The following is a 26,202-nucleotide window of genomic DNA, read 5'->3' on the forward strand; positions in this document are numbered from 1 at the left end:
ACACACTGCACACCCATCTCCCCAGCATGTGGAGCCTGCTGTCACTAGCCAGTGGCCATACTGTGGCCTTCACCTCTTTCTCCTGCTCCTGCCTCATTTTGACGTAGACTCACTCGTGTCGCACTAAGCCTCAAGCCTCCCACACCTCCTCCACCTGCACTGCCCCTAGTGCTTTCTGAGGGGCACCAGAAGTCTCTTGGGACTAACCGCTTCCTAGCCACACTTTTATTTAACAATGAATGAGATTTGTCATTGACCCTCATCCATTAGGAGTTCTCATCAGTTCCCTTTTCAAAGACGAGTCACATTCCAGTTATCAATTTATGTATTCGAGCTTCATATCCGCCTTCCTTTGCCCTGTTTGTGATACTGGAGCTGGTCCCTGTTATAGTTCTCCTGTGCCAGCCAAGCACGATGCCAATCTTTGTCAGTAGAGGGCGCGGGAGGGACGAACGGGAAAGAAAGACTCTCCCAGGCCTGAGCTTTGCCTCCTTCTAGTTCCTGGGCTGCTCTTCTCAAGTGCGGGGCACCCAGTGACACTCACCGCAGGCAGTTTTGTTGCTATCCCACTGAAGTTTCTGGAAAAGTTCCGGGATGCCTCCCCGGATTTCCAGGGTGTTCTATAACACTTTGCTTGTGTTGGGGGCTGCCTAACCATACACCACAGACTGAGTGACTTAAACCACAGAAATGTAGTTCTCATATTTGTGGGAGCTGGGAAGTCCAAGATCAAGGTGCAAACTAATTTGGTGCTTGGTGGGCGCTCTCTTCTTGGATGGCAGATGGACGGACACCTTGTAGCTGTGTCCTCACAGGGCAGAAAAGAGGGAGCAAGATCTCTGGTATCTGATATTACAAATATATTAATCCTATCTGACCAGGTTCCACACTTCTGACTTATTTATCCTTAGTTACTTCCTTATAGCCACATTGGGAGTAAAGGCTTCCACATAGGAATTTGATGCGTGGGGGATGCAATTGAATCCATGGCACTGGCCCTTCAGGGCTGGCCTTGGGCCATCAGCAGCATTGTCCCTCCTGCCCCCATGGGGGCTGCCTCCTATGAGTTTGCGACATCCCCCGCTGTGTCCCAGTTCAACTGCATGTCCACGCGGTTTCCTGCCAAGTACCCTTGGCACCTCAGTGGGAGAGTCCTTGCTTGTCAGCTTTGGCTTGGGACACCCAGCAGTCTCTATCAGCCGTCCAACGGGCTGCAGGATTTCCAACAAATCTACATCTCCGCTTTGTGTGTTCTGTGCCACTTAGAACTGAAGCGTGTACCAGTTAAGAATTCCTTACATTATAATTTCCCAACTCCAGTTACTAACTGGTTTCTGTCTCCCGATTCCGCTCAACTGATAAGAGGGGTCTTCCCGTTCTGCTGGCTCTTCACTAGAATTTCCCCAATTCGACTGGTTAAGGTGCAGGAGCTGTGAGGGAAGAATCACAAGTGAGGTGGATTGATGCCTCCATTTAGGCTTGAGTGAGGCAGTGAGGTGACGCAGAGAAAAACTGCTTTGGACACAAGTCTTACATGGCATGGACAGAACTGGTTTTAATCAGATTTGAAGGCGCTGCTGAGAAACCAACACAAGGGCGCCCGGGTGGCTCAGTCAGTTAAGCGTCTGACTTTTGCTCACCTCCCGATCTCACGGTGTGTGAGTGGGAGTGCTGCTTAGGGCTCTGTGCCAACAGCTTGGAGCCTAGAGCCCGCTTTGATTTCATCTCTCTTGCTCTCTCTCCTCCTCCTCTCAGGGAGCAGGAATTGGAGTGGAAGGATGGACAACCAGGAAAATGGAGCTTCCAGCACCCAGTGGGTGGACTTGACCCTGATCAGTTGCTATGGAAGCTCCTAATGGCAGGTTACAACCGAGGAACTGCAGTGTAGACATGTGATACAGTGTCACATGGGAAGGACGCGTTATAAAGTGGTCAGGAAAAGGGCATCTGGGTGGCTCAGTCTCTTAAGCGTCTGACTTTGCTCACCTCCTGATCTCTCGGTTTGTCAGTGGGAGCCCTGCATAGGGCTCTGCGCAACAGCTCAGAGCCTAGAGCCTGCTTCATTTCGTCTCTCTCTCTCTCTCTCTGCCTCTCCTCCTGCTCGCTCTCTCTCTCTCAAAAATAAATAAACTTAAGGAAATGTAAAAAACAACAACAGCAGCAGCAACACAAGATCAAGGTGGCCGTGGCCAGAGAAGGATTCCATAGTCGCATCCTCCCATGGCTGTGTCTCCTGCCCCCAGGGACAGGTACCACTGAGGAACAAATCAAAGGGAACTGGAAGCTGAGGACAGAGAAGGAGACAGGACACGATTGGCAGGAGAGAGGGGTGTGGACACGGAGGGACCTGGAGAGAGCACCAGGGTAAGCAGAAGGGCCTGGACGGGGCAGCAGGTCAGATCCGGGAAGGGTGGGTGCAGGGCGTCTGCCCTGTGTGACACTGACATGGTCCTCTCCACACCAACCACACGGGCACAGGCGCGGCCTGCACGTGGGTGTCTCTCCATCACCCCTGAGAATGAACGAACAGTCCTTACATCGAAGAATAACACACACTTTCCAACAATCTCTTAAGCATTTATTAGACACCTGTCAGGTGCCCTCCATCAGCCTCTGTGGACAGAGAACTCAATGACTCCGTGTCCCTGCCCTCAGGGGGCTCTCAGCCCCTCTCCTGAGTGCAGAGCAAAGAGGAAGCTCAGTACTTGTCAGGCAGGCCCTCAGGTCGATAGTGGTTGGGGTCTTTGCCACTCCGGCCCCATTCATTGGCTTCCTGGTCAGCCTTTGAGTCCTCTGCTCCGTGGCCGCTGTTTCCGTGCCTGAAAAAGTCTGTGACCCTCTGAGAATTCTCTCTGGCGTCGCTGGAATGCAGCAAGGCAGGTAGGAGATTAATTAGGGGGCTGAGGAGCAATTGCCCGTAACCCCCATCTCTCTTCTTTGCAAGGGAGAGCTGCTGACAGGAGCCAAGGAAAGAGGGGCTAAAACACTGACCCCCTGGCCCAGAAACAGAGCATCTCAGCCCAGGCTGATCCCTTACTGGGTGAACAGCACCCATAGGGGGAGGGTCGGGAATCACCCATTCCTTCTGGCCTCGCTCTGACCCCATCAGCCACTCACGCCAACACTGGGCGCAGAGGGGAGGGTGCGCAAGAGAAGGAGGAGCCACAGTGTCTACAGGAGACTTCTCCAGGGCTTGGCCCCTCCTGACTGTCCAAGGCAGCCAGGCTCAGCTCACCCAGCCCTGCATCCCCGGGAGCCCGTGTTACCTGATCACTTTGGCCGCCCAAACGCCCCCAGGTCCCCTCCGTGCGGCATCATAGTTCCCCCGGGCGTGGAAGTATTTGTCTGCACCTATGTAATTGGCTTCTCTCATGTCAGAGTAGGCTCTCCACATGTCCCAAGCCCCTGAAAGAAAAGGTCACGGCAAAAGGGATATCACGTGAACACAAAGCCTCTGGCACACCTCAGAGAAGAATCAGGGACGGCAAATCTGCCACCGACTCCAGATTTCTGCCTGGTCCCCTTGGAGTGCACAGGCTGAGAAGAACAAGTCTGCATCCTAGGTGGTTTCTCCAGCTTTCTCTAGTGGGAGTCGTGTGGGTGGGGCACAGCTCTGTTGTCCCTGCGGGTCTATGTCTGCCTCTCACTTAGGGCTCTGCCTGAGCTGTTTAAATGAGAGAAAGGAGGTATCACAGAACAGGACTTGTCACCTTGAGCGCCCCTGAAATTTGGGGCAATTCTTTGTTGCTCAGGGCCGTTCTGATATTGTAGGATGTATAGCAGCATCCCTGACCTCTCCGCACTAGAGGTGGGCAACGTATTCCCTGAGGGTCACAAGCAGAAGTGTTTCCAGACATTGCCAACTGTCCCCAGGGCCCAAAAGTGCCCTCGGTCGGGCAGCACTGCTGTCAAATGAAGCCGCGTGTGACAAGGTCCAGGGGACGTGGTGAGTGAGGAGGTGACAAGAAGGCACCTTCTGGGAAAGGCCCAGGCATACAGCACTTCTTCCCTGAGGCCCAGGAGATGTATACTTGCAGAATGAGGGCGCATAACTGGGCCCCGAGTCCCTCTGGGTGTTAGGGGCATAAACGGCATCCTGAAAACCTTCTAAACAGGCTGTACCGATGATATCGGCAGCTTGAGGAAGCAAGGGGTCGAGCCGTGGCCCATCAGCCCTACTTGGCTGCAGCTTCTAATGACCTGGGAGCCTCTGAAAGTCCCGGGGACCAGGTCACACCCGGCCCAAGTACCTCAGACTCTGGGGGTGGATCTCAGGCATCACTAGCTTTCATGCTGTCCGAGTGATTCTGACCCGTAGCTGAGATCAATAGCCACCCAGCTTTAGGAAGCTGCCTGGCAAGGACTCGGGCCTCACGCGCAGCTGGGTTCCAACCTCCTCTTGGCCACCTGCTGACTGGCAGTTAGTCCCTGGACGATGGACTCGGCTGCTCTAAACCCGTTTTGCCCCCTTCAAGTGGAGGATGATGTCTGCCTCCCCGAGGTGTTCTGAAGTCATAGTAAGTGACCACGTGTCCCAGCTCGACCAGAAGTGTCCCCGTTCGCCTAGAACTATCCCAGTGAGCCCTGAGAGTGTCATAGAAAACTCCTCAGGCCCAAACAAACCAAGATAGTTGGTCACCCTAAATTGCCTAGTGCAAGCTTGGTAGATGGTATTAGTTCCTCATTTTTATTTATTTTTTATTTTGGTCAAGTAAAATGCTAGGAAGGGGTAGGGAACAGGGGCAGTGTGGACTGAGGATAGGAAGCATCAGTGAGAGCTGAGCTGAAGGTGTCTCTGAATCGATCCAGGTAGGAAATGGAAGGAAGGATGGAAGGGAGGAAGGAAGAAAAGGAGGAAGGGATGAACGAAGGGAGAGGCAAAGAAGAAGAAAAGACGAACAGTTTTAATCATACTTTGTGCAATGTGTCTGCGGAAAATTCTCTGCCATTGCAAGACTTACTCTGTTTCTACTATCCAAACTGAAGCTTCAGCTCGGAATGATGATTGCTCCTTCTCTAGTAACTGACGGACACAAATCCTCTGGTTTTCAATCCGCTTGATCAAAAGCTCCCCAGACACGGGCACCTTCTAGCACTTAGGACAACACACGTAAGGCAGTAGGTCCCCCCCTTGCGTGTGCTCGGGGTGAGTCCCAGTGTCCCACGGATGCCACCCCCCCTCCAGTGCTTACCTTGAGCAGCTTCACCAAGGAACGAATACCATTCGCTGCTGACACCCAGGACCAAGGAGCAGAAGACGAGGCCCGTGAAAAGCTTCATGGTGCTGAAAGGAAGGAGAGGTCAGGGGGCAAGGACAGGGCCCGTGCACCCCCTTTGGGAGTTGCATGTCACAGAGCCACTGCTGCAAATTCCAGTGGTTTTCAGGAGACTCTTAGGAGCCCGCGTGGGAACCCTGCAGCAGGTCCCCACTCAGAGCCGCAGCCCTAATTCTGGCCCCGTGAGCCCTGACTGCCCGGCTGGCTGAGAGTCCCCAAGGCGGCATTGATGGAGGAAGAGGGCAGTTGGGACCAGATTGTCCCTGCCTGGAGCGGCCTGTCATCAATCAACAAGCATTTACTGTGTGTCATCCTCCCAGCTCAGACCTCATACAGGACAAATACAGAACAGAATGATTATTTTGAAAGGAATAATAGTTCTTTTCCACAAATCAGTCCTTGGAGTCGCCCCTCACCTGAGTCCCAGTGGAGAAGAGCTGCCGGTCCCTGCCTGCTGGGAGAGGTGGCCGGGATTTATACTGTGCCCTCCCCGTTGGGCGCCCCATGGGGACGCAAGAAAAGCCAGACCTGGTGCCCAGAAAGGTCCCTCCAGGTCATGGCCCCGAGAGACCTGCAAAGGAAAACTTACCGGACACCCGTGGTTTTCTTCATCCACAGGTCAACTTCCAGTTGTGCAACTGTGAGGAAGCCAGCTTGGCCGGTTCTGCCTGGAAGCTGGGGTCAGGAGGAGGGCTCTGCTGTCCGAGTCGGAGGGGCTGTGGAGAGGAAGGATTGGAGCACCGGGCTGGGGGCTGGGCGCTGGGGGCTGGGGGCTGCTGGCAGGTGTGTGGTTGGGGACGGCTCCTCCAGGCAGGGCCTTGCTTTACTGATCATTTCCTCAGGATGGTCCCTGCCGGGCCAGATGGTCCATGTGCCAGATGTGACACCCCTTGAGTTCATGTGTAAGCTCTTGAGTTCCCAGCTGATGGCTTTTCCCAACCAGTGTCTCGGGAAGATCCTTCCACCAGTCTGTGTGCCCATGCTAAGCTCTCAGCACCGAGGCATTGAAAAGCCCCGTTCAGCCGGTTGAGCCCATGAGGAAGTGTATTACCTCAGCCGGGTCCCAGGTTGGGTGTATCTAGTTGGAGGGATTCTGTCTCCCCTCACTCAATCCTGGAATTACATCAGAGTGGAAATGAGTGTTTGGTGCAAGGAACTAAAATGTAAACTCTTAGAAACCTATAAGAGGCCATCTGTTATGGGAAAATGGCAGTCCAATTGGATAAGTACCAGGCTCCCAGTGCGGGGAATGTTGAGGGAAAACTGTCTGCTTGCTGTATTTTGTAGGGTGCAGGGGGGTCACTGTCTGCCCTCTTCTCACTGTTAGAAATATCAGCAGGGTCTGTCCAGCAAGATGAGGCCTGTGTATAAATGAACAGAGCCTCCTACTCTTCAAAGATGATATCCCTTGTGCCTCCTAACTGTAACGATTCTAGAAAGAGAACGCCTGAGACTGTAGTTCAGCATAGACAATTGACATTGTTCCAAGCTCTCTAAAGACTGAACAAAAAGCTGATTCTCTGCCTGAAACATAATGAAGCTTATTATTACTCCTTCCCTCTCCTGAATTTTTTTGGACAAGCCAGTAAGAACTATTCTTTTTGACTCTCAATGCCCTGCCTCTTTAGTCAATTATTATATCTTGTTGTTATTGCTTTATAAATGAAATACATAATCTCAAATTCTCAAACTCTTGGTTTGAATAGGAAATCTAGCATATGGGAGAAGAGTGATATGCTAAGTTTTCTTTCAGCTTTACAAAGATATCTTGTAGGTTCCAGAACCATTTGGGAACAAAGGATATCAATTACATCCATTATAACATTATTGACAGGGTGACAAATCATGGGTCCAGGCAACCAAGCTGACTTCTTTTTGGGGCGGTCCAGAGTACAGGAAATACAATCTCTGAAGTCCATTTACATTATAAGACCATTTCAAAAAACTTCCAAGGACCATTTTTTTTAATGTTTATTTTTGAGAGACAGAGCATGAAGGGGGGAGGGGCAGAGAGAGAGGGAGGCACAGAATCCCAAGTGGTCTCCAGGTTCTGAGCTGTCCGCACAGAGCCCAATGACGGGCTCAAACTCACAAACCTCGATATCATGACCTGAGCCAGTCAGTTGCTTAACCGATTGAGCTACCCAGGTGCCCCAAAAGACCGATTTAAATTAAAGTTAACAACAGAAACTAGGGGCACCTGGGTAAACTCTTGGTTTCAGCTGAGGTCATCATCCCAGGGTTATAGGATCAAGCCCCCCATCAGGCTCCATGCTCAGTGTGAAGCCTGCTTAAAATTCTCTCTCTCTCTCCCTCTGCCCTTTTCCTGCACCGAGTGCATGCTCTCTCTCAAAAAAAAAAAAAAAAAATGGGGCACCTGGGTGGCTCAGTCGGTTGAGTGTCCAACTTCAGCTCTGGTCATGATGTCACAGCTCGTGGGTTTGATCCTCATGTCGGGCTCTGTGCTGACAGCTTGGAATCTGGAGGCTGCTTTGAATTCTGTGTCTCCCTCTCTCTCTGCCCCTAACCCACTTGCATTCTGTCTCTGTCTCTCTCAAAAATAAATAAAACATTTTTTTAAAAAACCACAAAAACAAAAAACAGAAACTATGTCTCTTTTGTCACCTTTGTATATGCAGTGTTTATCACACTCTGGTGAATAACAGGCACTCATTCTTTGTTTTATTCGTGCTTCACGAGTACTTGCTGAGCTTTCATACACTCCAGTGCTGTTCCATGTGCTGGAATGTGTCTAGCCTCATGTGTTTACATTGCAGCGATCGATCTGTAAGTATAAACACAGTGACATCCCACATTATCTAATTCTGACCCATTCCCGACAGCGTGTTGGGTAGCAATTGTTTTTTTAATTACTTTTTATCTGCAGTTGTGCTCAGTGCATTCCAACCTCAGCACCATCTTCCTGGTTGATTTTCCCTTGTTCAGGAAAATCTGCGTCATCTGCCCTCCACAGCCACGCTGCTTAGGGTCATAACACCACTCGATCCTTGCCCTTCTTGTGCTGTGTCACTTTGTGTAGTTGGTGCTGCCGCTTTCTAACAGAAAGTCGAGTGGGTTTGGGGAATGTTCACCACGTTCTCAAGGGCACGCAATCAGCACTGTGTCCACAGCACTGTCTTATTGGTAATGCTAAGGTCAGCACCAGGTCGGGATGGATTAAAGCAGAAGAGGCCTGTCGTGAACTTCAAAAGCAGCCTTGATGGTTTAAGATATGTCAAGCCAAACTTCTGTTTCCTTAACTCTAAAATATCCCTATAGCAATTTTTGGGGGGGGGAGGGTTAAAGACAGCAAATTTTTGAATGCCAATTATTTTATTTTACAAGAGAAAAAAATAAGAATCCCTTCTTAGCCAATTTTCACAAATATTATCTGAACCATTCAAATACCTACTCAATAATCTGTGAAGGATAGCTATACAATATAAAACAATTAAAACACCAATTACCTAATTATTTAATAACTAATGAGCCCATTTGTGGGTGTTTTGTCTGCAATACAATAATACTCTAGAAAGTTGGACACGAATTCTGTTTCCTTTCTATACTGCGACAAATATGTACTGTAAATTTAATAAAATAAAAAATGTCAGAGATCATGAATGCAAATAATTTTTGCTTCATAAAATATACCGGAATTTGGGTGGCAGAGTAAATGAAAAACTACACATCTAAGATTTGTCTATGTCCAAATTCGAGGGGCTGAGTGATAGTCTTTTCTGCTTGGCACTGCATATTCTATATCCAGATGGCTGGGAACACTGTTCTAAAGCTATAGATGATGCAATTATTGAAACACGCAGGTAAAATGGATGTCTGTGTTCCTTTGTTTTCTATCACCCAAGTCCTGATAGTGTGAGACTGGGTTTGCGGTTAAAGTTTTTTTTAATTTATTTTTATTTTATTTTTTTATTAACAAACTTATTTTAATGTTTACTTATTTATTGTTGAGAGAGAAAGCACAATCAGGGGAGGGGCAGAGAGAGAGGGAGACACAGAATCGGAAACAGAGCCCAACGCGGAGCTTGAACTCACGAACCGTGAGATGATGACCTGAGCCAAAGTTGGATGCTTAACCAACTGAGCCACCTAGGCGCCCCTGCAGTTAAAGTTTTGAATGGATATTAGTGTTTATGTCTTGGTCACTCAACTAGCAACATGTGTCATCGTTGTCTGCGTGATTTAAACCTAAGGGTGGCAGGTCACCACCCAATAACAGGAGAGACAGCAGGCTTCCTGGGAATAAATGCGTGGTGGGAGCCCATGGAAGTTCATTTCAGATTGCTTCCACTTTTCAGTGGAATAGGAAGCAAAGTCATCAACTGAGAGGAGGATGGAGGACACATGGTAGAAGTTCTAGGAGAGGAGTGAAAAGTGGTCATCTAGGAGAATGGCAAGGTGAACAGGCTTGGGAAGCGTAGTAGGATTGCAAGGAGGCTGGAGGATAAGGATCATGAACTTGAAGTGAAACTAATCACCGTGGCTCTGTATTTTTCCTCGACCACATTCAGTTGCCAAAGTGCAGACTTGAAGCAGTGGGAAACTGGATCTCACCGCTCAGTAAATACTTGTTAAATTATCAAATGAATTAACATATGCAGGGGGCACCTGGGTGGCTTAGTCGGTTAAGCGGCTGCCTTAAGCTCAGGTCATGATCTTTCCCTTTGTGAGTTCAAGGCCTGTGTCTGGCTCTGACAGCTCAGAGCCTGGAGCCCGTTTCAGATTCTATGTCTCCCTCTCTCTCTGCTTCTCCTCCACTTGTGCACTGTCTCTTTCTCTCTCTCAAAAAATAAATAAACATCAAAACATTTTTTAAATGAATTAACACATGCAAAAGTCAAAGGAGGATTCATTTAAAGATGAGGGAGGGTTATAGGGGAGAGGGAGAGAATTAACAAAGAGAGAGTGAGTGAGGGCATAAATATACTCCAAGGTCCAAGGGCCCACAGGACCACTGAGGATGGAGTTACCTAGAATGTAGCAGGAGCAGGTCTTTCTCTGATAGAAGAAAGAAAGGAGAGAGGATGAGGAAGATGTATTTTGAGATGAAGGACAGAGAGCTGAAAGAAACCAGAACCACCCATCCTTCACCTCTGTCAGGATTCATCAGTCTCTACCTGTTTGCATTTTGGAGTTTGGCCCCACAGTGCACAAAACCCAGGGATAGGAACCCTGTCTGGTTTACTGACAATCTGCTAAACCTCTCACACGTAGCAGACCACCCCACCTATAATAAGTTCTCAGTAATTTTTATTGATTGAGTGAATCAGTGAGTGAATGAAGGAGAAGCAACTGCATGGATGGGTAGAAGTAGGGTGATGATGGAGTTTGGAGGTTAAGAAGAATGGGAAAACTTTGAAACCATGATGTGTCATTTAGAGATGAACATGGACATTGTTTATAAGTAGTAAATCCCAGCCTACTTGGAGTGATTGAATTCATTGTCAAAGAATATATCCAGAGAGCAAACACTTATCACCTCCTCTGCCACTTCCATCCTGTTATTATGCACCATCATTTGGATTATTGTAATGAATCCCTAACTGGTTTCCACATTTCCACACTTGCCCCCAACTGGTATCTTCTCAATAGAGCAACCAGACTGTTAAAACACCAGACAAACCATGTCACTCTCTGTTCAAAACCCCCCAGAAGATCTCAGTTTTACCCATAGTGAAGCTAAAAGCCCTTACAGTAGCTTATAAGACTCTACTCTGTCTTACCCACACCTCATTTGCTACTTTTCTCCTCTCATTCATTTTGCTCCAGCCACACTAGCCCCCTCCCTGTTCTTCCAACTCTTAAGCATATTTCACCTCAGGGGCTTGGACTAACTATTCCTTTCATCTAGAATATTCTTTGCCAAGATATTTGTATTTTGGGGTTTTAAGAAGAGCAAGAACTTAGATTTCAGGGTGTTGGAAGGTTCAGCAATCTTATTAACATCACAAAGAGAGTTGGCAGTGAGTATATCAGGAGGGCTGTGACACGTGAAAATTTTCCACAAAGGTGGGAGAAGAGTGGAGAGATCTATCAACAGATATAATTGAGAGATGCTTTGTCCCTAAATAGTAGTAACTAGATTGTCTATATCAAGAGCATCTGGTCGGCATTTTATGAATGCCAATTCTTGGGCCAGAATCTTGAAAATTCTGATATAGCAAGTTTGGAGTGGACTTTAGGAATGCCTGTGTTTGAAAATAAATTACACTGGTAAGGGTGGAGAGTGGGTAGTAAGGAATTTGATGGGGACTTAGGAGAAGGCATTCCAAAGAGCACTGGGGATGTTGCCAGGTGAACTTAAGGAGACCCCGGGGCCCTGAGTCCTCTTCAGCCCACCCTAGGATGTGGCCAGAGGCTTTTGGTCCTGTCACAAGAAAGAATTCAAAGAGAGACTAGACACAACAGTTGAGTGGTGTAAGAAGGAAAGTTTATTAAAGCGAGACCACACTCTCAAGATGTGAGAACAGGCATGCTCAAGGGAAAGCTATGCACCTGGGGTTTGGGTTTCTATCTTATATTGATAGTTGTTAATTAGGGGTGGGGAATATTTATTAGTTGGGTAGGGGATTTTGGGGGGAGCAGGATTTTGCATCTTTTCTCCCTTACTTGGTGAGAGTCTCTGGCCATCTTTGTCTTGGGCCTGTCTGATTTGATCCGGCTTCCTGTGGTTTTTTTTTTTTTTTACTTTTTTTTTTTACATTGATTTATTATTGAGAGACAGAGAGAGACAGAGCATGAGCATGAGAGGTGCCAAGAGATGGGGAGACACAGAATCCAAAGCAGGCTCCAGGTTCTGAGCTGTCAGCAAAGAGCCCAAGGCGGGCTCGAACTCACAAACCGAGAGATCATGACCTGAGCCGAAGGCGGACGCTCAGCCGACTGAGCCACCCAGGCGCCCCTACTTCCTGTTTTTGTATTTGGAGTGCTGCCAGGACAAGTCTCTAACTCCCCCAACCCCACCCCCCAGCTAGTGGGCCATGACTTCCCTTTTGCTGGCTTCCAAGCATCCTGTTAAAACCTAACTGCTTACTCTAACAGGGATATAGGGATGGCAGTGAGGGGCAAAGAGGATGTAGACCCCTCTTTCCCATTTTTTTGTTCAGGAATTACAGGAGGTCTACCCCATGGGAAAGGATGACAATCAAATGGAACCAACGTGGGAAAGGCGAGTTTCAGCTTTTTGTAACAGGGGAAGGAAATAAGCAAAGATAAAGGGGAATACTCACCACAGAGCCTTCTCACCCAGGGCTCATTGGAAGGCAGTGGTGAATAAGCAGATAGAGTATAGACAGGGTTGAGACTGACCCATAAAAAATTAGTTTATGTCAAGTGAAAGCAGGGACATAAGAACAGGGGTAAAGGAAACAGTGGTTTAGCACATGGGTTAGTGACAGCAGGTTGGGGTTATTTATTGCTTTGGGCTGAGTGTGGGGTGTGTACAGTGGAAGGCTGATGCTTTTGAGCCAGTAAAACTACCCCCCAAAGCCCAAATGGACTGTAAAGAGAAACAATGGGGATGCTATTCTGATCTCCTCCCAAAGGTGATGAGTCTACTATTGACACGAGTTCTAGAGAGAATGGAGGAACAAAGGAGAAGGGTGGGGGAAAGAGTGGTTAGTAGGATAGATAAGGGATACTCCCATTACATGTTCAATATGAAAATTTTATAAATAAAAAATTAGTTTTTTTAAGCTGACACACAGATTTCAAACTTGGAGATGATAGGCATAATAGGACAGGTCTTTCTACTTTTTGAGATCTCTAATTACTGAAAAGAGGATCCAAGTTTTCTCCCTAGGCCAGGGGTGCTTTGTTTATCTATAAATTCATCCTTTATGGAGTCATAGCCGATTTATTCTTTTAAACACACACACCACAGCTCCCAGGAGTGACTCTCTTTTGCTCATTAAGAAACAAACCACCTCCAAACCCCTTTATGATGGAGAAGCTGTAGAGAATATAAATGGGTCACTCAAGGACCAGAACCACACAATGCCTTGGGCCAGTGCTCTCTCTACTCTAGCTCCTTGCCTCCATAACTTAGCAAATGTTGTTTTCTGGGAAACTGTACAGCCCTTAAAAATTTTAAGGGTGGTTTATGGTAATTCTAGTTTGGGTAATTTGATTTGGGAGAATGCCATTGGACACAGCAATCTCAGCTTCTGGTAGTACAAATCTGGACTTTGCCCCATTCCATTACTCCATGCTTGTCTTTAACAGAATTTCCCATTAAAAAACACCAGAATACTTTTCCAGTACAGATTGTGACACTGAGTTCCCATTACAAATCCTAAATCCCAGCTTCCTGGACTTGGAGGCAGCATGGCATTGAAGTCAAGAGCCAAGCCCTGGATTCAGACATATCTAGTATGCTTTCTGGTCTGCCATATACTTATATTGTGGAAGAGCACTTGATGACCTGGAGAAGCATAGATATTGTCTTAAGAGAAAAAGAATGCAGGGGTGCCTGGGTGGCTCAGTCAGCTGGGTGTCTGACTTCGCCTCAAGTCATGATCTCACAGCTTGTGGGTTCGAGCCCCAGGTTGGGCTCTGTGCTGATGGCTCAGAGACTGCAGCCTGCTTCAGATTCTGTGTGTCCCTCTTTTTCTGCTCCTCCCCCACTCACACTCTGTCTCTCTCTCTCTCAAAAAATAAACATTAAAAAAAGAGAAAGAATGCAATACAATTCCATTTTTCAAATGTTCAAGGACATTTTCCCACAGTGATACACAGCCTAAGAAGTTGCACATCAGGGGCGCCTGGGTGGCGCAGTCGGTTAAGCGTCCGACTTCAGCCAGGTCACGATCTCACGGTCCGTGAGTTCGAGCCCCGCGTCGGGCTCTGGGCTGATGGCTCAGAGCCTGGAGCCTGCTTCCGATTCTGTGTCTCCCTCTCTCTCTGCCCCTTCCCCGTTCATGCTCTGTCTCTCTCTGTCCCAAAAATAAATAAACGTTAAAAAAAAAAATTAAAAAAAAAAAAAGAAGTTGCACATCAGACAGTCTCCATGTTTCCAGGTAGTAGGTTTTGTTCGTGTTATTCTAGGTTTTTGAAATTCCCTATGATAACATGTTGTTCATATATTCATTTATCAACTATTCATTGAGTGCCTTCTATGCAACAATCACTAGATTAGTTATTGGGCACAAATTAGGGGTTAAGGGTGGGGGTGAGAAATAACCAGATCCAGGCTATGCCTTTGTGAAAATGAGTCATGTGACAAAGGAGAAAAATGATTGTGTTATACATGCATAGAGAGAAGGTTCATACTTATCTAATGGTAAAATCAATAAGATTCCAATAAATAAATGGTAAAGGTTATGGGTACAGAAAATATAATGAAAGAAAAGAGAGGCAAGGTGTCACTAATCCTCATAAGATTTTTGTCTCCCTCAAAGGACAATAAACCCCAGACCCTATTTCCTGAGGATTCCCATCGTGTCTTCCTCAAAATTAATAAATCATAAATGGCTCAGCTGTCAAAAGATCACCTGACCCTTTACTGGTTATTCACCAGGCTATTGATTGCTGCAGTTGAGAGGGCAAGAGAAATGATTTCTCTTCCATCACTTCTACTTAACAAGCTAATCATCAGGAATGTAAAATAACTAACCCTTTTAATTAAAGACATGGACTCCTAATTCTGTTTGGTGTGTGTCCCTTCTTACAAAGCCCACGCATTCTCCTGAAGACAGAACCCTTTCCTCCTAGTTTGGAGTTCCCAATTTGCATTCTCGAGGCACCAGAAAACCCTGATTCAAAACTGTCTGTACTCAGGTCTGGGTCTTTTCCCCCAAGGACTGTTAGGTGGGGCTTATTGAGCCTCTGAAGCCTCCTGGCCTCTACCTGATGGAACGGATAAAGGAAAAGGACACGCAGTGGGACATGGTGGGATTCAGTCATGAGCCACTGTCAGCAACAGTGAGTCAGAGTTCAGAACTGATATTGTTAACATACAAAAAACCCCCACTACCTCGTGTTTTAAAATATTTCATTCTCAGGGCCCCTGGGTGGCTGAGTTAAGTGTCTGACTTCGGCTCAGGTCATGATCTCACAGCTCATGAGTTCGAGCCCCGCGTCGGGCTCCGTGCTGACAGCTCGGAGCCTGGAGCCTGCTTCAGATTCTCTGTCTACCTCTCTCTTGCCCCTCCTCCGTTCACGCTCTCTCTCTCTCTCTCTCTCTCTCTCCTTCAAAAATAAATAAACATTAAAAAGGTTTTTTAATAAAATAAAATATTTTATTCCCTTTCTTTTTAAACATTTGCAAAAGGGAGTAGTGAATTAGAGACAACTCAAAACCCCAAATCTCTTTTGGAACTGGACAGTGTTGGTGAAACTAAGAACTCTTCTGGGGAGGGGAAGTTTTTTAAGTCCTGGTAATCTTTCTTAAGTTTTGTTTAAATTTCAAGTGATGACCTTGGATTCTTTGTTTTGTTTCTTCAATTCCACGTATGATTGAAATCATATAGTATTTACCTTTCTGTGACTGATGGAGATCAAGGAGTGCACTTGTCATGAGGAGCAGCAGGTGTTGTATGGAAGCGTTGAATCACTATATTTACCTGAAACTAATCATTTTACACTGCATGTTAACTATACTGGAATTAGAATTAAAACTTAAAATAAAATATAAATAAATAAATAAATAAATAAATAAATAAATAAATAAATAAATTTCAAGTGTTAATAAGAAGGGTACCTCCCACATCATCATTAAACCTTTGATACCCATCAGGCTATTCAACCCTCTAGATCATGAAGCATGTTTTTCAGTCTTACAAAAGAGAAAAAGTTTTCATCCTAGAGGGACAATAAAATGTTATGTCAAAAAGAGGCTCCTTTTCCTTTCTTTGGCAGGAACATCCAACTTGGGAAACTTACCGCTTATGATTGGGCAAAGTCAATTTTTTAGATTTGCCGGACAGTCTGTCTCAATCTGATTAGTTAGGAAAATAAGGAGAGCATGTTTAGCTCTCTGTGTCCTCAACCTTCTGGAACTCCCTGCTTTCTCTTACCTTCATAGAAGTATGATTAATTCTGTTCAGAATTACAGAATATGATAATTCTGTTCAGAATAGCAGAATATGATAATTCTGTTCAATAAACAGAAAGTACTTTCAGGCCCAAGTGATTTGCCTTCCAGTTTTCCTTTAATGAAAGCTGATTCTCTGCCTACGTGGAGACTCCCATTTCTCTGGACACATTGTCTCTTCCCATAATTCCATTAGGATATAGTCTTGCCAGACATGCTTGGTGGGCATACTGCCCAGAGCAGGGCCCCCCACTTTTCGGAAGCCTTCAATCTGATTCAGGAGCTCCAGGCTCACCAGGGTTGGGCAGCTCCCAGCAAGGAGAGCCGTCCCCACCAGATCTTGGAAGGGAAACTAGGGCAAGCCACTCAGGAAGAGTGGGGATGACGATGACTTCAGCTGCTGGCATCTGCCCTTCTTGGCATACACACATGTTCACCCCCAGGCCTGGCACGCACACACACACATGTTCACCCCCAGGCCTGGCACGCACACACACACGTTCACCTCCAGGCCTGGCACACTGGGGGGAAAGTCTGGAATTGCTGGTATTTGGACCAGTGAGAAGAGTTTGAGGGCCAGTGAAGAAGTGAGTCTATGGCTCCCTATAGCCCAACTGCCTCTAGCATGTCCCAAATCTGCTTCCCAGCTTCCACCAGAACTGCCCATTTTTCCAACTCTGTGGGAACATTTTTCCAATCCTGTGGGATTGGACTTCCCAACAGGTGGGGAGTCATCAGGGAAGGAAATACCTTGTGTTTCCTCAGGACTTCGCCCCATCGCATCCCCGGCGAGATGTAAGAGCTCCAAATCCTGGCTTTCTTCAATGCATCAGGGTCAACACCCTGCCCTGCCTCTCAACTAGTCCTCCTGCCTGGCTGACTCAAGATGCTTCCCCTCCCACGGATGATGTGAGGGGGGACTTTTGTGTTTGTTGTTTTGTTTTCTTTCTATTCTCAACAGTTTGTTTGGGCTCTCTTTTCTGCATGAAACACTTGTAACAGTAATATTTCTGTTTTTAAAATAAAGATTTTAGTATTATTCAGGTATGGCAAGACCAACAGATCAGAGAATGCTGCCATTAACAAAATAGGTTTTTACTCACAGATCCCAAAGAAACGGGGCACCCCATGCCACGGGGTGGGGTTGGCAGCACCCAGTGATGTGCCCAGGTCAGGAGGCAGAGGGAGTGAGGTTCCGAAATGTGGACAAGAGCCTTTATTGTGATTTCCAAGGGAAGGAGCAGCGAAGCAGGGAGAGCAGGCTTAGGGGTGGTAGGTTTTCTTCTTTTTCTAATTTATTAAATGATATGTATACATTTGATAAAAGGCATCGGCAAAACTGAACTCCATTTTGGGAATTTGAGGGGACAGTCTTCATGTTTCAATTTATTTATATACATTATTCTATTTAATTTCTCTATTTCTTCTCAGATCCACTTTGGAATTCATATTTTCTTAGAAACGTTTATTTTTATTTATTTACTTTTAACATTTTCTCTTTCTTTCCTTCTTTTCTTTTTCTTTTTAGATAAAGAGAGAGAGTGTGTGAGCAGGGGAGAGGGGCAAAGGGAGAAAGAGAATCTTAACCAGGCTTCATGCTCAGTGGGGAGCTGGCTGGATCCCACAGCTGTGAGATCATGACCTGAGGCAAAATCAAGAGTAGGACACTCAAACGACTGAGCCACCCAGGCACCCCCAGAAATGTTTATTTCATCTATGTTACCAAAGTGATTATCACATATTCTTTTCCTTCTGAGGCATGAATTTTTCTATTACTTCTACATTTCTGTTCAGTTTTTTCTCTTCTCAGGGATTTATATTGACAATTCTATTCCTATTCTACATCTTCTTAAAATTCCTAATAATCTCCATCTCTTTTTCTGTAGCTTCTTGGGAAAGTGCCTGGACTCGTTCTGCCTGCCAAATACTTTACTATTTGGTTGCACTTATCCATTGTTTATCCTTTTATGAAGGTGTTTATATTAAATATTGTATTTAGAGTCTTCCATTTGATTCTTCTTCAAAATTGTACTTCCTTAACTTCGTATTGTCTTTTACCTCTTTTGATGATATTTATTAAGTGTATTATAAGTTTTCTTCGCATCTCTCCAACCCATTACTTCTGAGAGATCTAGTATTGTATTTTCAGTTGGTTTTCTTTCTTTTACAAAAGGAGCTGTGCTGATTGGATGTCTGGTAACTTACCCCTGTGAGCTCATTCTCCCTGGGGCAAGTCAGTTATCCTGCCTAGAATGTATGGCACTGTGTGTGTAGCCCAAATTCTAACATATACAATGTCTAGTGGGTTTAATATGTTGGATGTGGTATCTGGGGAGGGGGATGGAAGTAGGTGGCCCCACGGACAGCAGGTCGACAACACCACCAGCAGAATGGAGCCAAACATTTGCTGCGTGCAAGCAATCTGGCCCTCATTTACCTCCTCCTTCCCAGGCCTGCCCTTCTTAGGGCTTATCTGGTAGTTGTTAATGCATAGACCTCAGGGTATGAAGATGGACTGGAAAGAAAGAAAACAGCCAGAGCTGACATGTGCACCAGCACCTGTTTCTATCCTGGCCTAACTCCATAGGCACTGGAGTACTTTCTCACTCCTTCACATTCCCACCAGCCTCTGCAGAGCTGGGCTGATCCTCCTAATGCTTCTGTCTCATTGTGACAGGGAGCAGACAGTGACCACCCTCCCCACCCCAGGTAGAAGACACAAAGAGGTCTCCCCCAAGTTTCCCTTCACTGGAAGCCCAGCACTTCCACAGCTGGGCTGCAAATTCGTTGAACAATTCTTCCACTCCCAATAAGAGGTGACTCCAGGATTGAGTGAGGGGAGACAGAATCCCTCCAACTAGATACACCCAACCTGGGACCCGGCTGAGGTAATACACTTCCTCATGGGCTCAACCGGCTGAACGGGGCTTTTTAATGCCTCGGTGCTGAGAGCTTAGCATGGGCACACAGACCGGTGGAAGGATCTTCCCGAGACACTGGTTGGGAAAAGCCATCAGCTGGGAACTCAAGAGCTTACACATGAACTCAAGGGGTGTCACATCTGGCACATGGACCATCTGGCCCGGCAGGGACCATCCTGAGGAAATGATCAGTAAAGCAAGGCCCTGCCTGGAGGAGCCGTCCCCAACCACACACCTGCCAGCAGCCCCCAGCCCCCGGCGCCCAGCCCCCAGCCCGGTGCTCCAATCCTTCCTCTCCACAGCCCCTCTGACTCGGACAGCAGAGCCCTCCTCCTGACCCCAGCTTCCAGGCAGAACCGGCCAAGCTGGCTTCCTCACAGTTGCACAACTGGAAGTTGACCTGTGGATGAAGAAAACCACGGGTGTCCGGTAAGTTTTCCTTTGCAGGTCTCTCAGGGCCATGACCTGGAGTGACCTTTCTGGGCACCAGGTCTGGCTTTTCTTGCGTCCCCATGGGGCGCCCAACGGGGAGGGCACAGTATAAATCCTGGCCACCTCTCCCAGCAGGCAGGGACCGGCAGCTCTTCTCCACTGGGACTCAGGTGAGGGGCGACTCCAAGGACTGATTTGTGGAAAAGAACTATTATTCCTTTCAAAATAATCATTCTGTTCTGTATTTGTCCTGTATGAGGTCTGAGCTGGCAGGATGACACACAGTAAATGCTTGTTGATTGATGACAGGCCGCTCCAGGCAGGGACACTCTGGTCCCAACTGCCCTCTTCCTCCATCAATGCCGCCTTGGGGACTCTCAGCCAGCCGGGCAGTCAGGGCTCACGGGGCCAGAATTAGGGCTGCGGCTCTGAGTGGGGACCTGCTGCAGGGTTCCCACGCGGGCTCCTAAGAGTCTCCTGAGAACCACTGGAATTTGCAGCAGTGGCTCCGTGACATGCAACTCCCAAAGGGGGGTGCGCGGGCCCTGTCCTTGCCCCCTGACCTCTCCTTCCTTTCAGCACCATGAAGCTTTTCACGGGCCTCGTCTTCTGCTCCTTGGTCCTGGGTGTCAGCAGCGAATGGTATTCGTTCCTTGGAGAGGCTGCTCAAGGTAAGCACTGGAGGGGGGGTGGCATCCGTGGGACACTGGGACTCACCCCGAGCACATGCAAGGGGGGGACCTACTGCCTTACGTGTGTTGTCCTAAGTGCTAGAAGGTGCCCGTGTCTGGGGAGCTTTTGATCAAGCGGATTGAAAACCAGAGGATTTGTGTCCGTCAGTTACTAGAGAAGGAGCAATCATCATTCCGAGCTGAAGCTTCAGTTTGGATAGTAGAAACAGAGTAAGTCTTGCAATGGCAGAGAATTTTCCGCAGACACGTTGCACAAAGTATGATTAAAACTGTTCGTCTTTTCTTCTTCTTTGCCTCTCCCTTCGTTCATCCCTTCCTCCTTTTCTTCCTTCCTCCCTTCCATCCTTCCTTCCATTTCCTACCTGGATCGATTCAGAGACACCTTCAGCTCAGCTCTCACTGATGCTTCCTATCCTCAGTGACCCTGCCCCTGTTCCCTACCCCTTCCTAGCATTTTACTTGACCAAAATAAAAAATAAATAAAAATGAGGAACTAATACCATCTACCAAGCTTGCACTAGGCAGTTTAGGGTGACCAACTATCTTGGTTTGTTTGGGCCTGAGGAGTTTTCTATGACACTCTCAGGGCTCACTGGGATAGTTCTAGGCGAACGGGGACACTTCTGGTCGAGCTGGGACACGTGGTCACTTACTATGACTTCAGAACACCTCGGGGAGGCAGACATCGTCCTCCACTTGAAGGGGACAAAACGGGTTTAGAGCAGCCGAGTCCATTGTCCAGGGACTAACTGCCAGTCAGCAGGTGGCCAAAAGGAGGTTGGAACCCAGCTGCGCGTGAGGCCCGAGTCCTTGCCAGGCAGCTTCCTAAAGCTGGGTGGCTATCGATCTCAGCTACGGGTCAGAATCACTCGGACAGCATGAAAGCTAGTGATGCCTGAGATCCACCCCCAGAGTCTGAGGTACTTGGGCCGGGTGTGACCCGGTCCCCGGGACTTTCAGAGGCTCCCAGGTCATTAGAAGCTGCAGCCAAGTAGGGCTGATGGGCCACGGCTCGACCCCTTGCTTCCTCAAGCTGCCGATATCATCGGTACAGCCTGTTTAGAAGGTTTTCAGGATGCCGTTTATGCCCCTAACACCCAGAGGGACTCGGGGCCCAGTTATGCGCCCTCATTCTGCAAGTATACATCTCCTGGGCCTCAGGGCAGAAGTGCTGTATGCCTGGGCCTTTCCCAGAAGGTGCCTTCTTGTCACCTCCTCACTCACCACGTCCCCTGGACCTTGTCACACACGGCTTCATTTGACAGCAGTGCTGCCCGACCGAGGGCACTTTTGGGCCCTGGGGACAGTTGGCAATGTCTGGAAACACTTCTGCTTGTGACCCTCAGGGAATACGTTGCCCACCTCTAGTGCGGAGAGGTCAGGGATACTGCTATACATCCTACAATATCAGAACGGCCCTGAGCAACAAAGAATTGCCCCAAATTTCAGGGGTGCTCAAGTTGACAAGTCCTGTTCTGTGATACCTCCTTTCTCTCGTTTAAACAGCTCAGGCAGAGCCCTAAGTGAGAGGCAGACATAGACCCGCAGGGACAACAGAGCTGTGCCCCACCCACACGACTCCCACTAGAGAAAGCTGGAGAAACCACCTAGGATGCAGACTTGTTCTTCTCAGCCTGTGCACTCCAAGGGGACCAGGGAGAAATCTGGAGTCGGTGGCAGATTTGCCGTCCCTGATTCTTCTCTGAGGTGTGCCAGAGGCTTTGTGTTCACGTGATATCCCTTTTGCCGTGACCTTTTCTCTCAGGGGCTTGGGACATGTGGAGAGCCTACTCTGACATGAGAGAAGCCAATTACATAGGTGCAGACAAATACTTCCACGCCCGGGGGAACTATGATGCCGCACAGAGGGGACCTGGGGGCGCTTGGGCGGCCAAAGTGATCAGGTAACACGGGCTCCTGGGGATGCAGGGCTGGGTGAGCTGAGCCTGGCTGCCTTGGACAGTCAGGAGGGGCCGGGCCCTGGAGAAGTCTCCTGTAGACACTGTGGCTCCTCCTTCTCTTGCGCACCCTCCCCTCTGCGCCCAGTGTTGGCGTGAGTGGCTGATGGGGTCAGAGCGAGGCCAGAAGGAATGGGTGATTCCCGACCCTCCCCCTATGGGTGCTGTTCACCCAGTAAGGGATCAGCCTGGGCTGAGATGCTCTGTTTCTGGGCCAGGGGGTCAGTGTTTTAGCCCCTCTTTCCTTGGCTCCTGTCAGCAGTTCTCCCTTGCAAAGAAGAGAGATGGGGGTTACGGGCAATTGCTCCTCAGCCCCCTAATTAATCTCCTACCTGCCTTGCTGCATTCCAGCGACGCCAGAGAGAATTCTCAGAGGGTCACAGACTTTTTCAGGCACGGAAACAGCGGCCACGGAGCAGAGGACTCGAAGGCTGACCAGGAAGCCAATGAATGGGGCCGGAGTGGCAAAGACCCCAACCACTATCGACCTGAGGGCCTGCCTGACAAGTACTGAGCTTCCTCTTTGCTCTGCACTCAGGAGAGGGGCTGAGAGCCCCCTGAGGGCAGGGACACGGAGTCATTGAGTTCTCTGTCCACAGAGGCTGATGGAGGGCACCTGACAGGTGTCTAATAAATGCTTAAGAGATTGTTGGAAAGTGTGTGTTATTCTTCGATGTAAGGACTGTTCGTTCATTCTCAGGGGTGATGGAGAGACACCCACGTGCAGGCCGCGCCTGTGCCCGTGTGGTTGGTGTGGAGAGGACCATGTCAGTGTCACACAGGGCAGACGCCCTGCACCCACCCTTCCCGGATCTGACCTGCTGCCCCGTCCAGGCCCTTCTGCTTACCCTGGTGCTCTCTCCAGGTCCCTCCGTGTCCACACCCCTCTCTCCTGCCAATCGTGTCCTGTCTCCTTCTCTGTCCTCAGCTTCCAGTTCCCTTTGATTTGTTCCTCAGTGGTACCTGTCCCTGGAGGCAGGAGACACAGCCATGGGAGGATGCGACTATGGAATCCTTCTCTGGCCACGGCCACCTTGATCTTGTGTTGCTGCTGCTGTTGTTGTTTTTTACATTTCCTTAAGTTTATTTATTTTTGAGAGAGAGAGAGCGAGCAGGAGGAGAGGCAGAGAGAGAGAGAGAGAGACGAAATGAAGCAGGCTCTAGGCTCTGAGCTGTTGCGCAGAGCCCTATGCAGGGCTCCCACTGACAAACCGAGAGATCAGGAGGTGAGCAAAGTCAGACGCTTAAGAGACTGAGCCACCCAGATGCCCTTTTCCTGACCACTTTATAACGCGTCCTTCCCATGTGACACTGTATCACATGTCTACACTGCAGTTCCTCGGTTGTAACCTGCCATTAGGAGCTTCCATAGCAACTGATCAGGGTCAAGTCCACCCACTGGGTGCTGGAAGCTCCATTTTCCTGGTCGTCCATCCTTCCACTCCAATTCCTGCTCCCTGAGAGGAGGAGGAGAGAGAGCAAGAGAGATGAAATCAAAGCGGGCTCTAGGCTCCAAGCTGTTGGCACAGAGCCCTAAGCAGCACTCCCACTCACACACCGTGAGATCGGGAGGTGAGCAAAAGTCAGACGCTTAACTGACTGAGCCACCCGGGCGCCCTTGTGTTGGTTTCTCAGCAGCGCCTTCAAATCTGATTAAAACCAGTTCTGTCCATGCCATGTAAGACTTGTGTCCAAAGCAGTTTTTCTCTGCGTCACCTCACTGCCTCACTCAAGCCTAAATGGAGGCATCAATCCACCTCACTTGTGATTCTTCCCTCACAGCTCCTGCACCTTAACCAGTCGAATTGGGGAAATTCAAGTGAAGAGCCAGCAGAACGAGAAGACCCCTCTTATCAGTTGAGCGGAATCAGGAGACAGAAACCAGTTAGTAACTGGAGTTGGGAAATTATAATGTAAGGAATTCTTAACTGGTACACGCTTCAGTTCTAAGTGGCACAGAACACACAAAGCGGAGATGTAGATTTGTTGGAAATCCTGCAGCCCGTTGGACGGCTGATAGAGACTGCTGGGTGTCCCAAGCCAAAGCTGACAAGCAAGGACTCTCCCACTGAGGTGCCAAGGGTACTTGGCAGGAAACCGCGTGGACATGCAGTTGAACTGGGACACAGCGGGGGATGTCACAAACTCATGGGAGGCAGCCCCCATGGGGGCAGGAGGGACAATGCTGCTGATGGCCCAAGGCCAGCCCTGAAGGGCCAGTGCCATGGACTGAATTGCATCCCCCACGCATCAAATTCCTATGTGGAAGCCTTTACTCCCAATGTGGCTATAAGGAAGTAACTAAGGATAAATAAGTCAGAAGTGTGGAACCTGGTCAGATAGGATTAATATATTTGTAATATCAGATACCAGAGATCTTGCTCCCTCTTTTCTGCCCTGTGAGGACACAGCTACAAGGTGTCCGTCCATCTGCCATCCAAGAAGAGAGCGCCCACCAAGCACCAAATTAGTTTGCACCTTGATCTTGGACTTCCCAGCTCCCACAAATATGAGAACTACATTTCTGTGGTTTAAGTCACTCAGTCTGTGGTGTATGGTTAGGCAGCCCCCAACACAGGCAAAGTGTTATAGAACACCCTGGAAATCCGGGGAGGCATCCTGGAACTTGTCCAGAAACTTCAGTGGGATAGCAACAAAACTGCCTGTGGTGAGTGTCACTGGGTGCCCCGCACTTGAGAAGAGCAGCCCAGGAGCTAGAAGGAGGCAAAGCTCAGGCCTGGGAGAGTCTTTCTTTCCCGTTCGTCCCTCCCGCGCCCTCTACTGACAAAGATTGGCATCGTGCTTGGCTGGCACAGGAGAACTATAACAGGGACCAGCTCCAGTATCACAAACAGGGCAAAGGAAGGCAGATATGAAGCTCGAATACATAAATTGATAACTGGAATGTGACTCGTCTCTGAAAAGGGAACTGATGAGAACTCCTAATGGATGAGGGTCAATGACAAATCTCATTCATTGTTAAATAAAAGTGTGGCTAGGAAGCGGTTAGTCCCAAGAGACTTCTGGTGCCCCTCAGAAAGCACTAGGGGCAGTGCAGGTGGAGGAGGTGTGGGAGGCTTGAGGCTTAGTGCGACACGAGTGAGTCTACGTCAAAATGAGGCAGGAGCAGGAGAAAGAGGTGAAGGCCACAGTATGGCCACTGGCTAGTGACAGCAGGCTCCACATGCTGGGGAGATGGGTGTGCAGTGTGTCCAGCCTGAAAGGACCTAATGAGATGTACGGGCTGTTATCACCCCTGTTTTGCCTTTATTTACTCCTTCCTCAATGCTGGTCCTTTCTTCCTGCGGATATCAGTGTTTATTTTACTTCTCTCTAAAGAGCTTCTAACATTTTTCAAGGCAGGTGTATGCCAACAACCCCCCTCACCTTTCTTTTTTAAATTTTTAAATGTTTGTGTATTATTGAGAGAGAGAGAGAGAGAGAGAGAGAGAGAGCAAGGGAGAATGAATGGGGGAGGGGCAGAGGGAGAGAGGAACCCAGGATCCAAAGAGGGCTCCTTGCTGACAGCAGATCTCAGACCCGCAAGCCACAAGACCACGACCCGAGCCGAAGTCAGATGCTTCACCAGCTGAGCCACTCAAGCACCCTGTACCTCACCTTTTTTTTTTTTTTGAGAAAGTCTTTATTTCACATTCATTTTGTAGGATAATTACACAGCATACAGAATGCATGTTGGTGGTTTTTTTATTCCCTCCAAACACTTCAAATAGTTCACTCCACTCTCTTCTTGCTTGTACACACTAAAGGTAAAGTGGAGGGGACAAAAGGTGCATCAAAGTCAAGGGGAAGCAGGAGGGGGTGGGGTCAAGCCCACAGGGGTGGTAACCCCGAAGGGAGAAGAAACATCTTGTG

At 48.3% G+C, this 26,202-nt stretch overlaps 2 protein-coding genes across 7 annotated transcripts; one reads left to right on the plus strand and one right to left on the minus strand.

Annotated features, from left to right (window-relative positions):
• Positions 1-2,556: 2,556 nt before the first annotated feature.
• Positions 2,557-5,763, minus strand: SAA1 (serum amyloid A1). 4 transcript variants are annotated; one of them, XM_023249659.2, is made up of 4 exons: positions 5,693-5,754; positions 5,193-5,284; positions 3,267-3,405; positions 2,557-2,861 (listed from the first exon to the last, which is right to left on the minus strand). In XM_023249659.2, the coding sequence occupies exons 2-4, from the start codon at positions 5,278-5,280 to the stop codon at positions 2,699-2,701; spliced, it is 390 nt and encodes a 129-aa protein (XP_023105427.2). In that variant the 5' UTR covers positions 5,281-5,284; positions 5,693-5,754; the 3' UTR covers positions 2,557-2,698. The 4 variants fall into 4 exon arrangements, with proteins under 4 accessions (XP_023105427.2, XP_044893999.1, NP_001035288.1 ...); XM_045038064.1 differs by having other exon boundaries at positions 5,650-5,754; NM_001040198.1 differs by lacking the exon at positions 5,693-5,754 and having other exon boundaries at positions 2,699-2,861; positions 5,193-5,280.
• A 14,026-nt stretch (positions 5,764-19,789) lies between these two features.
• On the plus strand, positions 19,790-22,985 carry LOC101099075 (serum amyloid A protein). 3 transcript variants are annotated; one of them, XM_045038040.1, is made up of 4 exons: positions 19,790-19,849; positions 20,259-20,350; positions 22,137-22,275; positions 22,681-22,985. In XM_045038040.1, the coding sequence occupies exons 2-4, from the start codon at positions 20,263-20,265 to the stop codon at positions 22,841-22,843; spliced, it is 390 nt and encodes a 129-aa protein (XP_044893975.1). In that variant the 5' UTR covers positions 19,790-19,849; positions 20,259-20,262; the 3' UTR covers positions 22,844-22,985.
• The last annotated feature ends 3,217 nt before the right edge of the window (positions 22,986-26,202 follow it).

Source organism: Felis catus, chromosome D1 (assembly GCF_018350175.1).
Source record: "Felis catus isolate Fca126 chromosome D1, F.catus_Fca126_mat1.0, whole genome shotgun sequence".
NCBI lineage: Eukaryota > Metazoa > Chordata > Mammalia > Carnivora > Felidae > Felis > Felis catus.

Excerpts from the sequence above, each read along its gene's own strand:
- SAA1 (XM_023249659.2), bottom strand. The coding sequence starts at position 5,280 with ATGAAGCTTTTCACGGGCCTCGTCTTCTGCTCCTTGGTCCTGGGTGTC. Across the intron at positions 3,406-5,192 it reads CCTTGGTGAAGCTGCTCAAG|GGGCTTGGGACATGTGGAGA; the intron begins GTAAGCACTGGA and ends CTTTTCTTTCAG. Across the intron at positions 2,862-3,266 it reads TGGGCGGCCAAAGTGATCAG|CGACGCCAGAGAGAATTCTC; the intron begins GTAACACGGGCT and ends GCTGCATTCCAG.
- LOC101099075 (XM_045038040.1), top strand. The coding sequence starts at position 20,263 with ATGAAGCTTTTCACGGGCCTCGTCTTCTGCTCCTTGGTCCTGGGTGTC. Across the intron at positions 20,351-22,136 it reads CCTTGGAGAGGCTGCTCAAG|GGGCTTGGGACATGTGGAGA; the intron begins GTAAGCACTGGA and ends CTTTTCTCTCAG. Across the intron at positions 22,276-22,680 it reads TGGGCGGCCAAAGTGATCAG|CGACGCCAGAGAGAATTCTC; the intron begins GTAACACGGGCT and ends GCTGCATTCCAG.